Below are 16,905 nucleotides of genomic sequence, written 5' to 3'. Positions count from 1 at the left end.
ACCCACGACACCCGGAGCATTACAATGGGCTTTTCTGTTGTACGTAATGTGCGGTAGCCTACACAGTATATTATAGGCTATGCATTGGATAACAACAGAATCATTTGGGCTTTTCTCTGGCTTGGGCTCTTAAAGGCTCATCAGGCCTCATGCCGATCAAAGCGCTAATCAAATCCACACGTATTTACATATTTATAATGCTTTAGAATGACACTTCTGGAAAAGTTATTTGTTCTCGGAATGGAACATACGTGAAATACAATTATTTTTTTCTGGATTTTTTTCTCATTTTGTCTGTCATAGTTGAAGTGTACCTATGATGAAAATTACAGGCCTCTCATCTTTTTAAGTGGGAGAACGTGGACAATTGTTGGCTGACTAAATACTTTTTTGCCCCACTGCCCCATCTTTAATAATGATTCATATTGAAAGTAAGAGCACACATTATTGTAGGAACTATGCACATTACAGGAACTGTAAACTCAGGGTTAATTGTTGAAGTGTTGAAGTGTCTAGCAGGTCAATTCCATTTCTATTCCAGTTAATTTCAATGCTTTTCAATTAGGAAAATTAGGAATTGGAATTTGGTTTACTCTATGTATTGACTGGAATTGAAATGGAAGTGTCCAAACCCTTTTGTCTGACGTGCTGGACTAGAGGAACTGTAACATAATGTCTAACTGTTGTAACCCAGTGACTCCCCCTGCTGGCGTGGAAGATCCTCCTGGTGTCTGTGAGGCTGGTCATCATGATCTCTGCTGTCATCACCCTCTACATCAGGGATACATTCTACAAACAACACTGATTTAAGCCCACGAGTGACAGAATTATGTTTATTGTATTTTTACAATTGACAGGGCATCCCACAGTGACGATATTATTTACAATGTTTAATTTTTATTTGTTACCTTTATTTAACTAGGCAAGTCAGTTAAGAACAAATTCTTATTTTCAATGACGGCCTAGTTAACAATGGGTTAACTGCCTGTTCAGGGGCAGAATGACAGATTTGTACCTTGTCAGCTCGGGGATTTGAATTTGCAACCTTTCGACTGCTAATCCAACACTCTAACCACTAGGCTACCCTGCCGCCCCATACAGCAGCAGATAGTATAATCATGAGATTAATAATTATGTTCCTTTTTATGTAACAATGTACACAGAAACAGAAGGATGTTGCCTGCACATGTAAACCAGATTGGGTAATTTAAAACGTTTAAAAAAATATTTACTTTTTCTTTTCATTTGTTGCTATAAAAATAACATACCTTAGATATTCTTTTTTTATTTGTTATATTTTTTTAGGAAGTAGTTCTGAAAGTAACGCTCACAAGCCAAAAGTGGGACCTGAAAATTGCGTGCTACTCCAACAAATGTGCAGATATGTGTAACACTTCATTGCTCTCTCTCGCTCTGCTGTGTGTGTCTAGCTGTCACTCAAATGGCAAGGGGCTGAAGCTCATTGGCTGAAACTCGAATTTCTAGCGGGCTGGCGCACGTTGAGGTAAATGTAGGGAAAATGGTGCCGCACAGCTTCCAGACAACAGTTGCTTATTGAGGTAAAACGTTAATTCTGCGTATAGATTATGCATGTATGAACTACACATTGAAACATACAGCCCAAAGGAAAAAAACACTTACCAGTCGCCAAAGTACCGTAGCATGTCTTTAGCCTAATGTAAGATAGCATAGCATTTCAAGGCATATTATTAGGGCCTGCCATAATATAGCATTACATGACATAGTATAATGCACAGCATAACATGATATAAGAATATCTGACTATACAGTATCACATGTTTTTGGCTCATTTGTTTCTGATTAGTACCCACCATGATGAAAGTTTTGTTTCTGTTTAATACCGACCATTACACATTCTTTTTTTCTGATTAATACCCACTATGATAAATTATTTGTTTTTGTTTAATACCCATTAAGATGAATGATGTGTTTCTGTTTAATACCCACTATGATGAATGATGTGTTTCTGTTTAATACCCACTATGATTAATGATTTGTTTCTGTTTAATACCCACTATGATTAATGATTTGTTTCTGTTTAATACCCACTATGATTAATGATTTGTTTCTGTTTAATACCCACTATGATAAATGATTTGTTTCTGTTTAATACCCATTAAGATGAATGATGTGTTTCTGTTTAATACCCACTATGATAAATTATTTGTTTCTGTTTAATACCGACCATTACACATTCTTTTTTTCTGATTAATACCCACTATGATAAATGATTTGTTTTTGTTTAATACCCATTAAGATGAATGATGTGTTTCTGTTTAATACCCACTATGATGAATGATGTGTTTCTGTTTAATACCCACTATGATTAATGATTTGTTTCTGTTTAATACCCACTATGATTAATGATTTGTTTCTGTTTAATACCCACTATGATTAATGATTTGTTTCTGTTTAATACCCACTATGATGAATGATGTGTTTTTGTTTAATACCCACTATGATTAATGATTTGTTTCTGTTTAATACCCACTATGATGAATGATTTGTTTCTGTTTAATACCCACTATGATAAATGATTTGTTTCTGTTTAATACCCACTATGATTAATGATTTGTTTCTGTTTAATACCCACTATGATTAATGATTTGTTTCTGTTTAATACCCACTATGATTAATGATTTGTTTCTGTTTAATACCCACTATGATTAATGATTTGTTTCTGTTTAATACCGACCATTACACATTCTTTTTTTCTGATTAATACCCACTATGATAAATGATTTGTTTTTGTTTAATACCCATTAAGATGAATGATGTGTTTCTGTTTAATACCCACTATGATTAATGATTTGTTTCTGTTTAATACCCACTATGATTAATGATTTGTTTCTGTTTAATACCCACTATGATGAATAATTTGAAATGTTCACTTATTTTTCTGTACTTTTACAGCATACTACCGTCATGATGGTTAAAAAAATTTTACAAGGGAAAAAAATATATATTTAACATTTTCAAAGACAGCTGTGCTTACAGATGTAGGATCTTAATTTGACCAGTTTCTCACAGCAGGAAAATATCCTGAAGCATCAGGATTATGGGGATATAATGAATGAAAATGTTTGTGTAGGTTTTAGATTTTTTGTATTGGCAAATCAAGTTTGATATTTTAAAGTGTAAATTCCAAACTTTAGAAGCATTTTTAAACTTCGAATGCACTACAAGTTTGCATTTCCTGCAACAACAGTGTGGTCAAATTAAGATCCTTCATCTGTAGTTGATCGTTGTTTGGAAGAATATCCGAATTGTAGCACGATAGAAATGTAAAGGTCATTTCCGATTGAGCCGACATTTGCAGAGTTTACCGATGCAGTCCCCACACAAGCAGGTACATTGCCTTTAAATTTCAATCACGCTACAGCACAGATATTACGCGGTCTTAGGCCAAGATTCAATTTGATCATGGTTTGTCAGCTATGTACATTTAAACACAATTTCCCGACTGAACTGAATTGAATGTTTTCTCAGTGAACGCGGGAACATTGCCTTCAAAGGTGTATAGCTGACAAAAAGCTATGTGATAGAATCCTGGTCTAAGATGATGTTAAAATTCCTGATTATTGTTTGCTTCTCTTTTTCCCCCACCATACAGTAGCATTTAAACTCTCAGGCATGGTCATGGAGGTCATGGGGAAGTCCTCAGGTGGAGACTGGTCTCCCATCATGGTGGAATGGTTCATAGGCTGGGGTTGGGGTAGTCCCACCATACTGTAGATGGAGGGTGATGCTGGACCTGGAGATTCCTGCTCTTCACCACCTACATGACTGTTACCTGGAGTCTGGAGAATAAAAACATACAGTAACATTTTCACTGTGAATTTATGAACGGTGACCCGGTTATAAAACAAGGTCATTAATCACCTCAAATCAATTAATTAAATATTTCTCAGTGGTTCAATGCTCTATAATATAAGAAATTAACATGAATTTCTCAGCATTTTAGAATGTATACATTTTCCACTAACTGCATTTTTAAAAATGGCATCAACAATGACACAGTATCAGTGGTGTTAAATATATATGGTATCTTACCCTGAACATAGCATACTCTGTGATTATAATTTCCACTTTGTCACCTTTAAATCAACTACATAAAAATACAATAAAATGAGCTATGAATATAAATAATGTGAAATTACTACATCCTGTTTTCAACCGTTTTCACAAAAGTTTAATTAATATAATGTGTTAACTTTCAGTCGCTCACGAGGTATAACACACTAGGGAGTCAACGACCAATGATTTATCTGTGATTTATTTCGAATTCAAGGCACACTTAACCAGCATGGCTACCACAGCACTCTGCAGCGATACGCCATCCAATCTGATTGCGCTTAGTAGGACAATCATTTGTTTTTCAACAGGACACCAACAAACCTCCAGGCGGAGTACGGGCTATTTGATCAAGAAGGAGAGTGATGGAGTGGGGCATCAGATGACCTGGCCTCCACAATCACCTGACCTCAACCCAATTGAGATGGTTTGGGATGAGTTAGACTGCAGAATGAAGGAAAAGCAGACAACAAGTGCTCAAAATATGTGGGAATTTCTTGTATGCGGATGACTCAACACTATACGCGTCAGCTACTACAGCAACTGAAATGACTGCACCCCTTAACAAAGAGCTGCAGTTCGTTTCAGAGTGGGTGGCAAGGAATAAGTTAGTCCTAAATATTTCCAAAACTAAAAGCATTGTATTTGGGACAAATCATTCACTAAACCCTAAACCTCCTTCAACTATGCTGCTGTGATCAGAGAGAGGTTGTAAATTCCTGAGAAGACCCTGCCTACATGGCCACATAGTATAAGAGGCAGAGTAAATGTTCATGGAGCACAAAGGAATTTCTTCCAACTCACAGAACTTGAGGTACGAACAAATGTCATGTTCCGGAGAAAGTATAAAAGATCGGTGAAGAATCCAGCTACGAACTGGTCCGTTTGTTACAACTTGGGGAAGCTCATGGGAGACGGTGTGGCCACATTACCATGACGCTGTTTATATAATAGCCTCAGATATGAGGTTTACATCTAATTGTTGTATAAGATGAATGAGTGAGTATGATACTGTTTACACAATTGTACAATGTGATTTTGGACTGTTTAATGAAGGAAAACTCAAAAAGGGGATTGGAGTTAACTAAATCAGAGGACCGCCCCTGAGCCCAGTTAGGGTCAGGCGTCCTGGGACAGCCCTTTTCTGCCATTCCGAATAAAACCCAACTTTGAGAAATTATCACCAGACCATGTTTTTCTCCATTGGGGGAGGACAAAGGTTGCAGACCATTGGTGAACCTTTTAACCATACCACGTGGTCAAACTCTTAGACTATCGATACCGACAGAATAAGAACAAGTCTTTGATATGAATTACTAGTCTGCAGCTAGGAATTCGGTATCATTGAACGCGAAGAACGACAACCGCCGAAACATTCATTCTGTAACAAATGAATGAATGTCACTCTGAACTATCCCCAATAACCTAGACAGAGAGAGGGAGAGAGACGGACAATTCTACAAAAGAAACAAACTTTTCACCAGCAATCAAGACGACACACTGAGCGTAAATATAATGATTGATTGCAATTGTTCCCGAATGAGTGAGCGTTCATGTGCAAAGGATTAACATTTCAATTATTATAATTATCACTCTGTAATGACTTCTTAGTCGACCCCCACTTCCCTTTTGTCTAACAAGCCGCCATGCCGGTTCAGCCCACTAGGGCACATTCTCCTATCATTTCTTGTAACCATATTTACTGTTTGTTTATGCATTTCTGTGAATTGACAATTGATTTATGGATGATTCATAGTAAAGACTGGGTTTGTGCAGATAACCAACAATTTACGACGTTTGAAATGAGACTAACGTGAGGTAAAGTAAATAATTCATTCATTCAAAGACTAATTGATCAGATCAAATATCTGAAAAGTCATTTTAGGAAATGCCCTGACTTCCTAGTTAATTACATGTGCATGATTAATCAGTTGATCGCGTAATACTAATTACAGAGAATCTTTGATAAAAACTACAAGTCTTCAATTTAATAATAGTAGAGACACGACAAGGTGGAGTAATGCTGGACTGTAAACTGTCATGGTCAAAACATATTGAAACAAAAGCGCTACTCTGTCTTCTTAACAACACTATCAACAAGGCAGGTCCTACAGGCCCTAGTTTAACAACACTATCAACAAGGTAGGTCCTACAGGCCCTGGTTTCTACCTTCTTAACAACACTATCAACAAGGCAGGTCCTACAGGCCCTGGTTTTGGTGCACCTGGACTACTGTTCAGTAGTGTGGTCAGGTGGCACAAAGAAGGATTTGTGAAAATTGCAGTTGGCTCAGAACAGGGCAGCACAGCTGGCCCTTAAAAGTACACGGAGAGCTAACGCTACTGACATGCATGTCAATCTCTCATGGCTCAAAGTGGAGAGAGATTGACTGCATCATTACTTGTCTTTGTAAGGTGTTGACATGCTAAAGATACTGAGCTGTCTGTTTAAAATACTAGCACACAGCTCAGACACCCAAGCATACCGCACAAGACATGCCACCAGAGGTCTCTTCACAGTCCCCAAGTCCAGAACAGATTGTGGGAGGCGCACAGTACTACATAGAAACATGACTACATGTGAAAAAGAAAGTGTGAAATATTCGGCAGACTGGTGGCATTACACATCTGGCTAAAAGTCACTTTTATCGACAACTTTAACACCTTCTGGAAACAGAAGATACTCTACAGGAATGACACATCCTGTTAGTTCCCCAGTCCTCCATTCTGTTAGTTACCCAGTCCTCCATTCTGTAACAACAGTCCAAATCATCAGTCCATCCAAATCATCTTGACTCCTGGACTCTGTCCACGCATGTCTCGTCTGCGTTGAAACAATGACTGGTAAATGATCCAGGACCAGCTCAGTTAATCCCTACCATTGTGACAATGAGTTGTCATAATGCTGCATCAAATGTACGTGATCTTAGAGGCATTGGTAAACACAATGTAAGTCATTTAATGTATGTACCCCTAATTTCACCGAATACATCTGTTTATCCTACAGCTACTGTAAGCCGTAATCATGAGCCTATGAACCAGAGTTACACTGTTAGCACTGAGGCCATGTGCAATAGTAGGAAGACCACATTATGCAGCTCACCCTGCACTATCAGCTCTAATGTAAATAACGTGAGTAAGTCTACCTCTGGTAAGCTTCCCAGTAAAGCATTAAAAACAATCAAGCAACCCAGAAAAGTGCTAAAAATAGCCCATATTAAGAAACAAGGTCCATGAAGTCAATAACTTGCTTGTAGCAGATGACATTCATATTCATAAATGCCAACGGGGACGGTGTTGCAGTCTATATTCAGGACCACATTCCTGTAAAGCCTAGAGACGATCTAATGTTAAATACTGTTAAAGTAATATGGCTACAGGTTCATCTGTCCTCATCTAAAGCCCATTCTGGTGGGAAGCTGCTATAGATCACCAAGTGCTAACAGTCAGTATCTGGATAATATGTGTGAAATGATTGATAATGTATGTGATATCAACAAAGAAATATATTTTCTGGGTGATTTAAATATTGACTGGCTATCATCAAGCTGCCCACTCAGGAAAAAACTTAACTGTAACCAGTGCCTGCAACCTGGATCAGGGTTGTCAGTCAATCTACCAGGGTAGTTACAAACAGCACAGGAATTAAGCCATCAACATGTATTGATCACATCTTTACTAATGCTGCAGAATTGTGCTTTATAGCAGTATCCAAATACATAGGATGTAGTGATCACAATATAATAGCCATATCTAGGAAAACCAAAGTTTTCATCAACATGTATTGATCACATCTTTACTAATGCTGCAGAATTGTGCTTTATAGCAGTATCCAAATACATAGGATGTAGTGATCACAATATAATAGCCTAGGAAAACCAAAGTTTATACTGTATAAAAGGTCCTACAATACGTTTTGTAGTGATTCATATGTTGATGATCTGTGGTGATCTGTCTGTGGTGTTGTCACGCCCTGACCTTGGAGATCCGTTTAATGTCTCTATTTTGGTTTGGTCAGGGCGTGAGTTGGAGTGGGCATTCTATGTTTTGTGTTCTATGTTTTCTATTTCTTTGTGTTTGGCCGGGTATGGTTCTGCGCTCGAGTGCCAGTGCGCCTCCATGGCCCAGTGTATCCGGTGCCTCGGCCAAGGCATGTCTCCCCAGCCTGGTGAGTCCTGTACTGGCTCCCAGAGCCAGAGTCGCCCTCCAGCCCGGAGCTTCCAGAGTCGCCCCAGTCCGGGGCCCGCTACGAGGGTCCCCGCTCTAGAGGCGCCACCGCCTCTAGTAACTCCACCAGAGCACCAGAGCCGCCACCGCGGATAGATGCCCACCCAGACCCTCCCCCTTGTGGCCGGAGTACGCACCTTTGTGGGGGGGGGGGGGGGGGAGTTGTGGGCATTCTATGTTTTGATGAGGCAAAGGTTATGGCAATTAAGTCTGGCAGCCCAAATGATAGGCAAACTTTTTTACCTTTATTTAACCAGGCAAGTCAGTTAAGAACAAATTCTTATTTTCAATGACGGCCTAGTGGGCCTAGTGGGTTAACTGCCTGTTCAGGGGCAGAACGACAGATTTGTACCTTGTCAGCTCGGGGGTTTGAACTCGCAACCTTCCGGTTACTAGTCCAACGCTCTAACCACTAGGCTACCCTGCCGCCCCATGTAACTAAATTTTTACAAATAAATAAACCACACTATGAAACAAAGAGAAATGATATAAAGAATGACAGTAAAAAGCTTTGGGGCACCTTAAATGACATTTTGGGGAAAAAAGCCAACTCGGCTCCATCATTCATTGAATCAGATGGCTCATTCATCACAAAGTCCACTGATATTGCAAACTACTTTAATGACTTTATCATTGGCAAGATGAGCAAACTTAGGGATGACAGGCCAGCAACAAACGCTGACACTACACATCCAAGTATATCTGACCAAATTATGAAAGACAAGAATTGTACTTTTGAATTCCGTAAAGTCAGTGTGGACGAGGTGAAAAAATTATTGCTGTCTATCATCAACAATGACAAGCCACCAGGTTCTGACAATCAGGATGGAAAATTACTGAGGATAATAGAAGACGATATTGCCACTCCTATTTGACACATCTTCAATTTAAGCCTACTAGAGAGCTGTGCCCTCAGGCCTGGAGGGAAGCTAAAGTCATTCCGCTACCCAAGAATAGTAAAGCCCCCTTTACTGGCTAAAACTGTTACCAACTCTTAGTAAACTTCTAGAAAACATTTGGTTTGACCAGATACAATGGTATTTTACAGTAAACAAACTGACAACAGAATTTCAGCATGCTTATAGGGAAGAACACTCAACAAGTACAGCACTTACACAAATGACTGATAATTGGCTGAGAGAAATTGATGATAAAATGATTGTGGGGGCTGTCTTGTTAGACTTCAGTGCAGCTTTTGACATTATTGATCATAGTCTGCTGCTGGAAAAACGTATGTGTTTTGGCTTTAAACACCCTGCTATAATGTGGATAAGGAGTTACTTGTCTAACAGAACACAGAGGGTGTTCTTTAATGGAAGCCTCTCAAATATAATCCAGTTAGAATCAGGAATTCCCCAGGGCAGCTGTCTAGGCCCCTTGCTTTTTCCATTTTTACTAATGACATGCCACTGACTTTGAGTAAAGCCAGAGTGTCTATGTATGCGGATGACTCAACACTTTACATGTCAGCTATTACAGCGACTGAAATGACTGAAAACCCTCAAAAAAGAGCTGCAGTTAGTTTCAGAGTAGGTGGCAAGGAATAAGTTAGTCCTAAATATTTCTAAAACTGAAAGCATTGTATTTGGAACAAAACACTCAGTAAACCCGAAAAACCTCAACTAAATATTGGATAAATAATGTGGAAATTGAGCAAGTTCAGATGACTAAACTGATTGGAGTAACCCTAGATTGTAAACTGTCATGGTCAAAACATATTGATCGAATCAAATCCAACTTTATTTGCCACATGCACCGAATACAAGTGTAGACTTTACCGTGAAATGCTTACGAGCCCTTAACCAACAGTGCAGTTCAAGAAGAAGAAAATATTTACCAAGTAGGCAAAAACAAAAAGTAATAATTAAAAGTAACACAATAGGAATAAAATATAACGAGGCAATATACAGGGGGCACCGGTACCGAGTCAGTGTGCAGTACAGGCTAGTTGAGGTAATCTGTACATGTAGGTGGGGGCGAAGTGACTATGCATAGGTAACAAACAAACAGCGAGTAGCAGCAGTGTACAAGACAATCAGTGTGCAAGACAAAAGGGTCAATGTAAATTGTGCGGTGGAGATTTTTATGAATTGTTCAGCAGTCTAATGGCTTGCGGGTAGAAGCTGTTGAGGAGCCTTTTGGTCCTAGACTTGGCGCTCTAGTACCGCTTGCTATGAGGTAGCAGAGAAAACAGTCTTTAACTTGGGTGACTGGAGTCTCTGACAATTTTATGGGCTTTCCTCTGACACCGCCTATTATATAGGTCCTGGATGGCAGGAAGCTTGGCCCCAGTGATGTACTGGCCCATTCGTACTACCCTCTTTAGCGCCTTACGGTCAGATGCCGAGCAGTTGCCATACCAGGCGGTGATGCAACCGGTCAGGATGCTCTCAATGGTGCAGCTGTAGAACCTTTTGAGGATCTGGGGACCCATGCCAAATCTTTTCAGTCTCCTGAGGGGGAAAAGGTTTTGTCATGCCCTCTTCACGACTGTCTTGGTATGTTTGGAACAAGATCAGTCATTGGTGATGTGGACACCAAGGAACATGAAGCTCTCAACCCGCTCCACTACAGCCCCGTCGATGTTAATGGGGGCCTGTTCAGACCACCTTTTCCTGTAGTCCACGATGAGCTCCTTTGTCTTGCTCACGTTGAGGGAGAGGTTGTTGTCCTGGCACCACACTGCCAGTTAACTGACCTCCTCCCTGTAGGCCGTCTCATCGTTGTCTGTGATCAGGCCTACCACTGTTGTGTCGTCAGCAAACTAAATGATGGTGTTGGAGTCATGTTTGCCCACACAGTCGTAGGTGAACAGGGAATACAGGAGGGGACTAGGTACACACCCCTGAGGGGCCACAGTGTTAAGGATCAGCGTGGCAGACGTATTGTTGCCTAGTCTTACCACCTGGGGGCGGCCCGTCAGGCAGTCCAGTATCCAGTTGCAGAGGGAAGTGTTTAGTGCGAGAGTCCTTAGCTTAGTGATGAGCTTCTTGGGCACTATGGTGTTGAACGCTGAGCTGTAGTCGATGAACAGTATTCTCACATAGGTGTTCCTTTTGTCCAGGTGAGAAAGGGCGGTGTGGAGTGCGATTGAGTTTGCGTCATCTGTGGATCTGTTGGATGCTGTTGATGTGAGCCATGACCAGCCTTTCAAAGCACTTCATGGCAACTGCTCCATGAGTGCCACGGGGCGGTAATCATTTAGGCAGGTTACTTTAGCTTCCTTGGGCACAGGGACTATGGTGGTCTGCTTGAAGGTTTACAGTCTCGGTCAGGGAGAGGTTGAAAATGTCAGTGAAGACACTTGACAGTTGGTCTGCACATGCTTTGAGTACACGTCCTAGTAATCCATCTGGCCCAGCGGCTTTGTGAATGTTGACCTATTTAAAGGTTTTGTTCACATCGGCTACCGAGAGAGTTATCAGACAGTCATCCAGAACAGCTGGTGCTCTTGTGCATACTTCAGTGTTGCTTGCCTCGAAGCGAGCAAAAAAGACATTTAGTAGCGAAGATTTAGTAGCTAAGATTTAGTAGCTAAGATGGGGAGCAGCCTGTCTATAATAAAGCGATACTCTGCCTTCTTAACAACACTATCAACAAAGCAGGTCCTAAAAGCCCTAGTTTTGTTGCACCTTGACTACTGTTCAGTCGTGTGGTCAGGTGCCACAAAAAAGGACTCGGGAAAATTGTAATTTGTTCAAAACAGGGCAGCACGGCTGGCTCTTGGATGTACACAGAGAGCTAATATCGATAATATGCATGTCAATCTCTCCTGGCTAAAAGTGGAAGAGAGATTGACTTCATCACTACTTTTATATATGAGAGTCTGTCTAAACTACTGGCACACAGCTCGGACACCCATGCATACTGCACAAGACATGCCACAAGAGATCTCTTCACAGTCCCCACGACCAGAACAGACTATGGGAGGCACACTGTTCTACACAGAGCCATGACTACATGGACCTCTATTCCACATGAAGTACCTGACGCAAGCAGTAAAATTATATTTAAAAAACTGATTAAAAAAACCTTATGGAACAGCGGGGTCTGTGAAGCAACACAAACATTGGCACAGACACATGCATACAAGAACTACCCAGGAAGAGTAGCAGCTGCCTTGACAGCAGCTAATGGGGATCCATAAAAAAGTACAAATAACTCAGCAAACCTTTCACCCACACAACGCCAAACACATTGCGAGACCGGTTGGACGTACTGACAAATTCTCTACAATTACATTGGTGGACATTCCTGCAGTCAGCATGCCAATTGCACACTCCTCAACCTGAAACTTGATTTGTGGCATTGTGTTGTGTGACAAAACTGCACATTTTAGAGTGGCCTTTTATTGTCCCCTGCACAAGGTGCACCTGTGTAATGATCATGCTGTTTAATCAGCTTCTTGATATACCAAACCTGTCAGGTGGATGGATTATCTTGGAAACGGAGAAATGCTCACTAACAGGATGTAAACATATTTGTGCAAGGCATTTGAGAGAAAAAAACTTTTTGTGTGTATGGAAAATGTTGGGTCGTCATGGTTGATGTCAGGCAACATTTATTCGGTTTATCACAGTTTCCCTGTGGGTTTAAGCCTTTGGCTGCCTTGATGTGCTGCAGCAGACAGAACACATTTATCCGGGTTGCCACAATTCCCTGTGGGTTTGAGCATTGGGCTGCCGTGGCAGTGTGCGGGTACACCCTTCCAAGGTTACTGCAGGTGTCCTGTGGGTTTCAGTGACACTACTTGACACTAATGCAGTGCGCGTGCGTTTTACCAAGTCATGACTTGGTGTTCTGTTGTTTTGGACTTGCGGTTCCTTGTACGAGTTCTGACATTTTAGGCTCACAAAGTTAGTGTTATTCTTGGAACGGTGGGGTCTGGGGACTTGGGCTGCAGAGGCAGCGTGTCGGTATACATAACCGTGTTGTAGCAGGTTCTGGTTTGTTATATAGGGCTCTGACAGTTCAGGCCCCATGAGGTACTGACAATTCAGGCTTCTCTGGTAAGTATTAAGGTAGGGGGAAAAGGTGGTTTCTGTGACCCTTTTTGGATCCAGTGGAACCTGTGGGTGCTTGGGCGGGTCTCCTAGTTTGGTACCGTCTGAGCCGGCTTGGGGCTTGATTGTATGTCTGCATGTTTTATACCGAGTGACCGTCTGAAAGGGAATGTACAGTTATGAATATAAGTACTGTTCCCTGAAGGAGAGAATGTGGTATAACATATTTTGGCCTTGTGCAGTCAGGGGGTTTGGGCTTACTAAAGTGCTGTAATGAATTTTGGAAATGGATGCGAGCCCCGGTATTATAGCCAGAATTGTGGGGCTTCCGAGGGTGGGCTTGGCATCCATTGGCACGTTGGGCACGATTTCAGTTTGCTTCAGGTGAATAGGATTGGTTGTTGACTCTCCTGAGTATGTTATACCTCCTTCCCTACTCCAGGGAACCGTTTTATTCACAACTGTACGGTTTCTGTAATAAGCAAGAACAGTGAGCTTACCTTTATTTAGCTTTCACCAACCAATCAAGGCGCATCCAACAAAGATGATGATGACGTGGATGATGGGACCTGGCATCCCGACTGTGACAGCGTAGTTATGGTCCTCCTTGTCCCGCTCTGGTTTTGGAATTACAATGACATCAAAATCTAAACGTCAACATACGTCAGCATATAACATCTAGTCTAGTGTGTGTGTGTGTGTGTGTGTGTGTGTGTGTGTGTGTGTGTGTGTGTGTGTGTGTGTGTGAGTGTGTGTGTGTGTGTGTGTGTGTGAGCGTGTGTGTGTGCACGGTGTTTGTATAAATCTGTCTTACCTTTTTCCAGACAAATTGTTTTGATCTCCTTGGTGTCGTTGGCCCAGCTGACTTGGTTGCTGTGGTTACAGATGATGGAACCCCCTGCCACATAGACAGAGAGCAGGGGGACAGTGGTTGTCTCAGCCCTTCTTCTCTCTCCTCCCACCTGAGAGCAGGTGCTGCTGTTACAGCTGGAGTTGACAGAGGTGTTCTGACCTCTGCAGGCCACAGTCACGTTACAGGTGCCATTGATGGAGGAGACAGAGTCCACTGTCAGGACTGGAGGCTCAACTCTCTCTGAAAACAAATATAATTCCTTTATTGTTTGTTTATTAACCTGAGTACATGAGCTAGAGTCCCAATGAATATGCATTTAACCTGTACACCATGTTTAGCTTGTTTAATTAAACTGTGAAAAAATAGAAAAACTGTCAGACATACCTTGGACATTTATCAAGTATTTAGCAACGTTTCTGTCATTGTTACCAGTCACTACTGCATCATAAAGTCCACTGTCTCCTTCCTGGAGGTTCTTCAGTAGCAGAGAGAAGTCTTCCTCACTAAATTCAGCCCTACCTCGGTACCTTTCAAAGGTAACTTTTGGGGGGTACTTTACAACATTGTCTAATCTGTTAAACTTCCAATATAGCACATCAACATCTTCTTTCAGTTGAACATTTGTCTGGACATTCAGGCGAACATCCTGTCCCTTCAGCACAAACACAGAGGTCTCAGCACTGGGCTCTGAAATAAACACAGAATACGTCATGTAAAAAAAAGATGAAAAAGCCCATCAAACAATGTGACAAATACAGCAGTAGGATATATGAATTTAGCAACGCAACCTCCTAAAGGAATATGTGGAAATGGATTGTTTTTGCAAATAGCCAAACTGACTGACACATTGTAATGATCCAATTTGCAGGCTTGTAGTTTGGGCAGGAATTTTTCTATATGTGTCATGCCCTGACCTGAGAGAGCCTGTGTATTTCTCTATTTGGTGAGGTCAGGGTGTGATTTGGGTGGGCATTCTAGTTTTCTATTTCTTTGTTGGCCGGATATTGTTCCTAATCAGAGGCAGCTGTCTGTCGTTGTCTCTGATTGGGAATCATACTTAGGCAGCCTGTTTTCCACCTGAGTTTGTGGGATCTTGTTTTTACACAGTAGCTGTAGAGCCCTGCAGAACTTTACGTTCCTTTATATTTGGTTGTTTTGTCGGTGTTTCAGCATTGCATATCATGAACACTTTCCACGCTGCGCTTTAGTCTAATTCATTCATCGACGGACGTAACAATACGCCCTATTTGCTAAACGGTTTAAATATTAACCCATTAATAAGATCAGCTGCCTTTAGATCAACAGAGTCACAACCTTTGTTACAAGTAATACAGAAGTACTTTTACAGCAAAGAACTAGGATATGATACACACTATCAACTGTTCAGTATCAGAAACCATTCAGTAAAAGCAACTTGATGAAGTATAACTCCAGGAAGTACAACCTATTCTGCCAAAAAGCATAGATAACTTGGATGCTTATAAATATGGGCACATATTTGTGGTTGATTCTTACAGACACATGTGAATACAAGTTGAGCTGTGCATTTCCGATAGTGAGAAGTTTTCTTGCTTCAAATGGCGTTGTTGCGTAGTTTCCTGTCAGTAACCTTCTTGTAACTGACACAGAACTTTTCCTCACAGTACGGTATACTATCACTATACTATCACAACCCAAAATTGTTGTATTACTCATTACTTGTAAACACGTGTATAGCTTCAACATGTGTTTAAAACTACAGTATCATCCAAAAATGTTGCCCTAAAGTTAATTACATATTTTCAATTTAAAAGTCAATGAATTACTTGAATGTGGTAAAGTTCAACACATCACAACACATGACTTAAAAGTTCAGTAAATCATATAATTTCCTTTTTCACCCACTGATTCGACCGGTTAGACAACCAGTACACTGGTTGGACTGGTTATAAGCAGAGTAATCAGTACAAATTATACTGCCTGTTACTTACTAACCTACTAATCAGATTATAGACACACATGTCTAATCAATATAATAAATATCACTATACAGATGTTTTAGAAAATGCTTTTACCTGCTTGATGGAGGAGAGTTAGTAGAAAAGCGATGGGGAAACACAAGGTCGCCATACTTTGATAAATGACTAAACCTAAATGAGGAAGTATTGTCACATAGGCCTATACTTCCTCTTCCTCCAGTAGATTTTTACACCCATAACCGGAAGGTTAACACATTCTGTTTGCAATTTTTACAGGTTCCATGGCATTTGAAATTACTTGATAGATATTTATATAGGAACTGAAAATGCTCTCCAAACTCAGATGTTTGTGAAATTAAAGACGCGGTAGAATGTATTTTTAGCATGTTACAAATCAACTTGTGTAACTATAAGATTTGTTATTGCGTAATTATAGTATTTCCAACGCGTTTTTAACATGTACATTTCTGATAGGGCAGCCCTTACCAAATTACTGACACCCAAATAGGGGAGCCATGGGTTTCATTAACAAGCAGAAAACAAATAATTCAGTCGACGTTCATACCGGTCATAGATTATGGTGATATTGTCTATATGAATGCAGCTGCCACTGTATTGAAGTCATTGGACACTGTTTATCATAGCGCACTGCACTTTATTAAGGGCGACAGGTTCAGTACACCTCACTGTACTTTATTAAGGGCGACAGGTTCTGTACACATCACTGCACTTTATTAAGGGCGACAGGTTCAGTACACCTCACTGTGCTT

The 16,905-nt window shown here is 40.7% G+C and overlaps 1 protein-coding gene across 1 annotated transcript; it reads right to left on the bottom strand.

Moving 5' to 3' along the window:
• Positions 1–819: 819 nt before the first annotated feature.
• Positions 820–16,510, bottom strand: LOC110530764 (natural killer cell receptor 2B4). The gene is made up of 5 exons (XM_021614022.3): positions 16,232–16,510; positions 14,562–14,864; positions 14,139–14,417; positions 13,825–13,941; positions 820–3,821 (listed from the first exon to the last, which is right to left on the bottom strand). Exons 1-4 carry the CDS (start codon positions 16,284–16,286, stop codon positions 13,838–13,840), a joined length of 741 nt encoding a protein of 246 aa, XP_021469697.3. The 5' UTR covers positions 16,287–16,510; the 3' UTR covers positions 820–3,821; positions 13,825–13,837.
• Between the last annotated feature and the right edge of the window lie 395 nt (positions 16,511–16,905).

The sequence above is a fragment of the Oncorhynchus mykiss genome, chromosome 8 (genome assembly GCF_057628025.1).
Source record: "Oncorhynchus mykiss isolate SJ-2025 chromosome 8, ASM5762802v1, whole genome shotgun sequence".
NCBI lineage: Eukaryota > Metazoa > Chordata > Actinopteri > Salmoniformes > Salmonidae > Oncorhynchus > Oncorhynchus mykiss.
The sequence above is the reverse complement of the archived record's forward strand: the minus strand, read 5'-3'. Positions and strand labels throughout refer to the sequence as shown.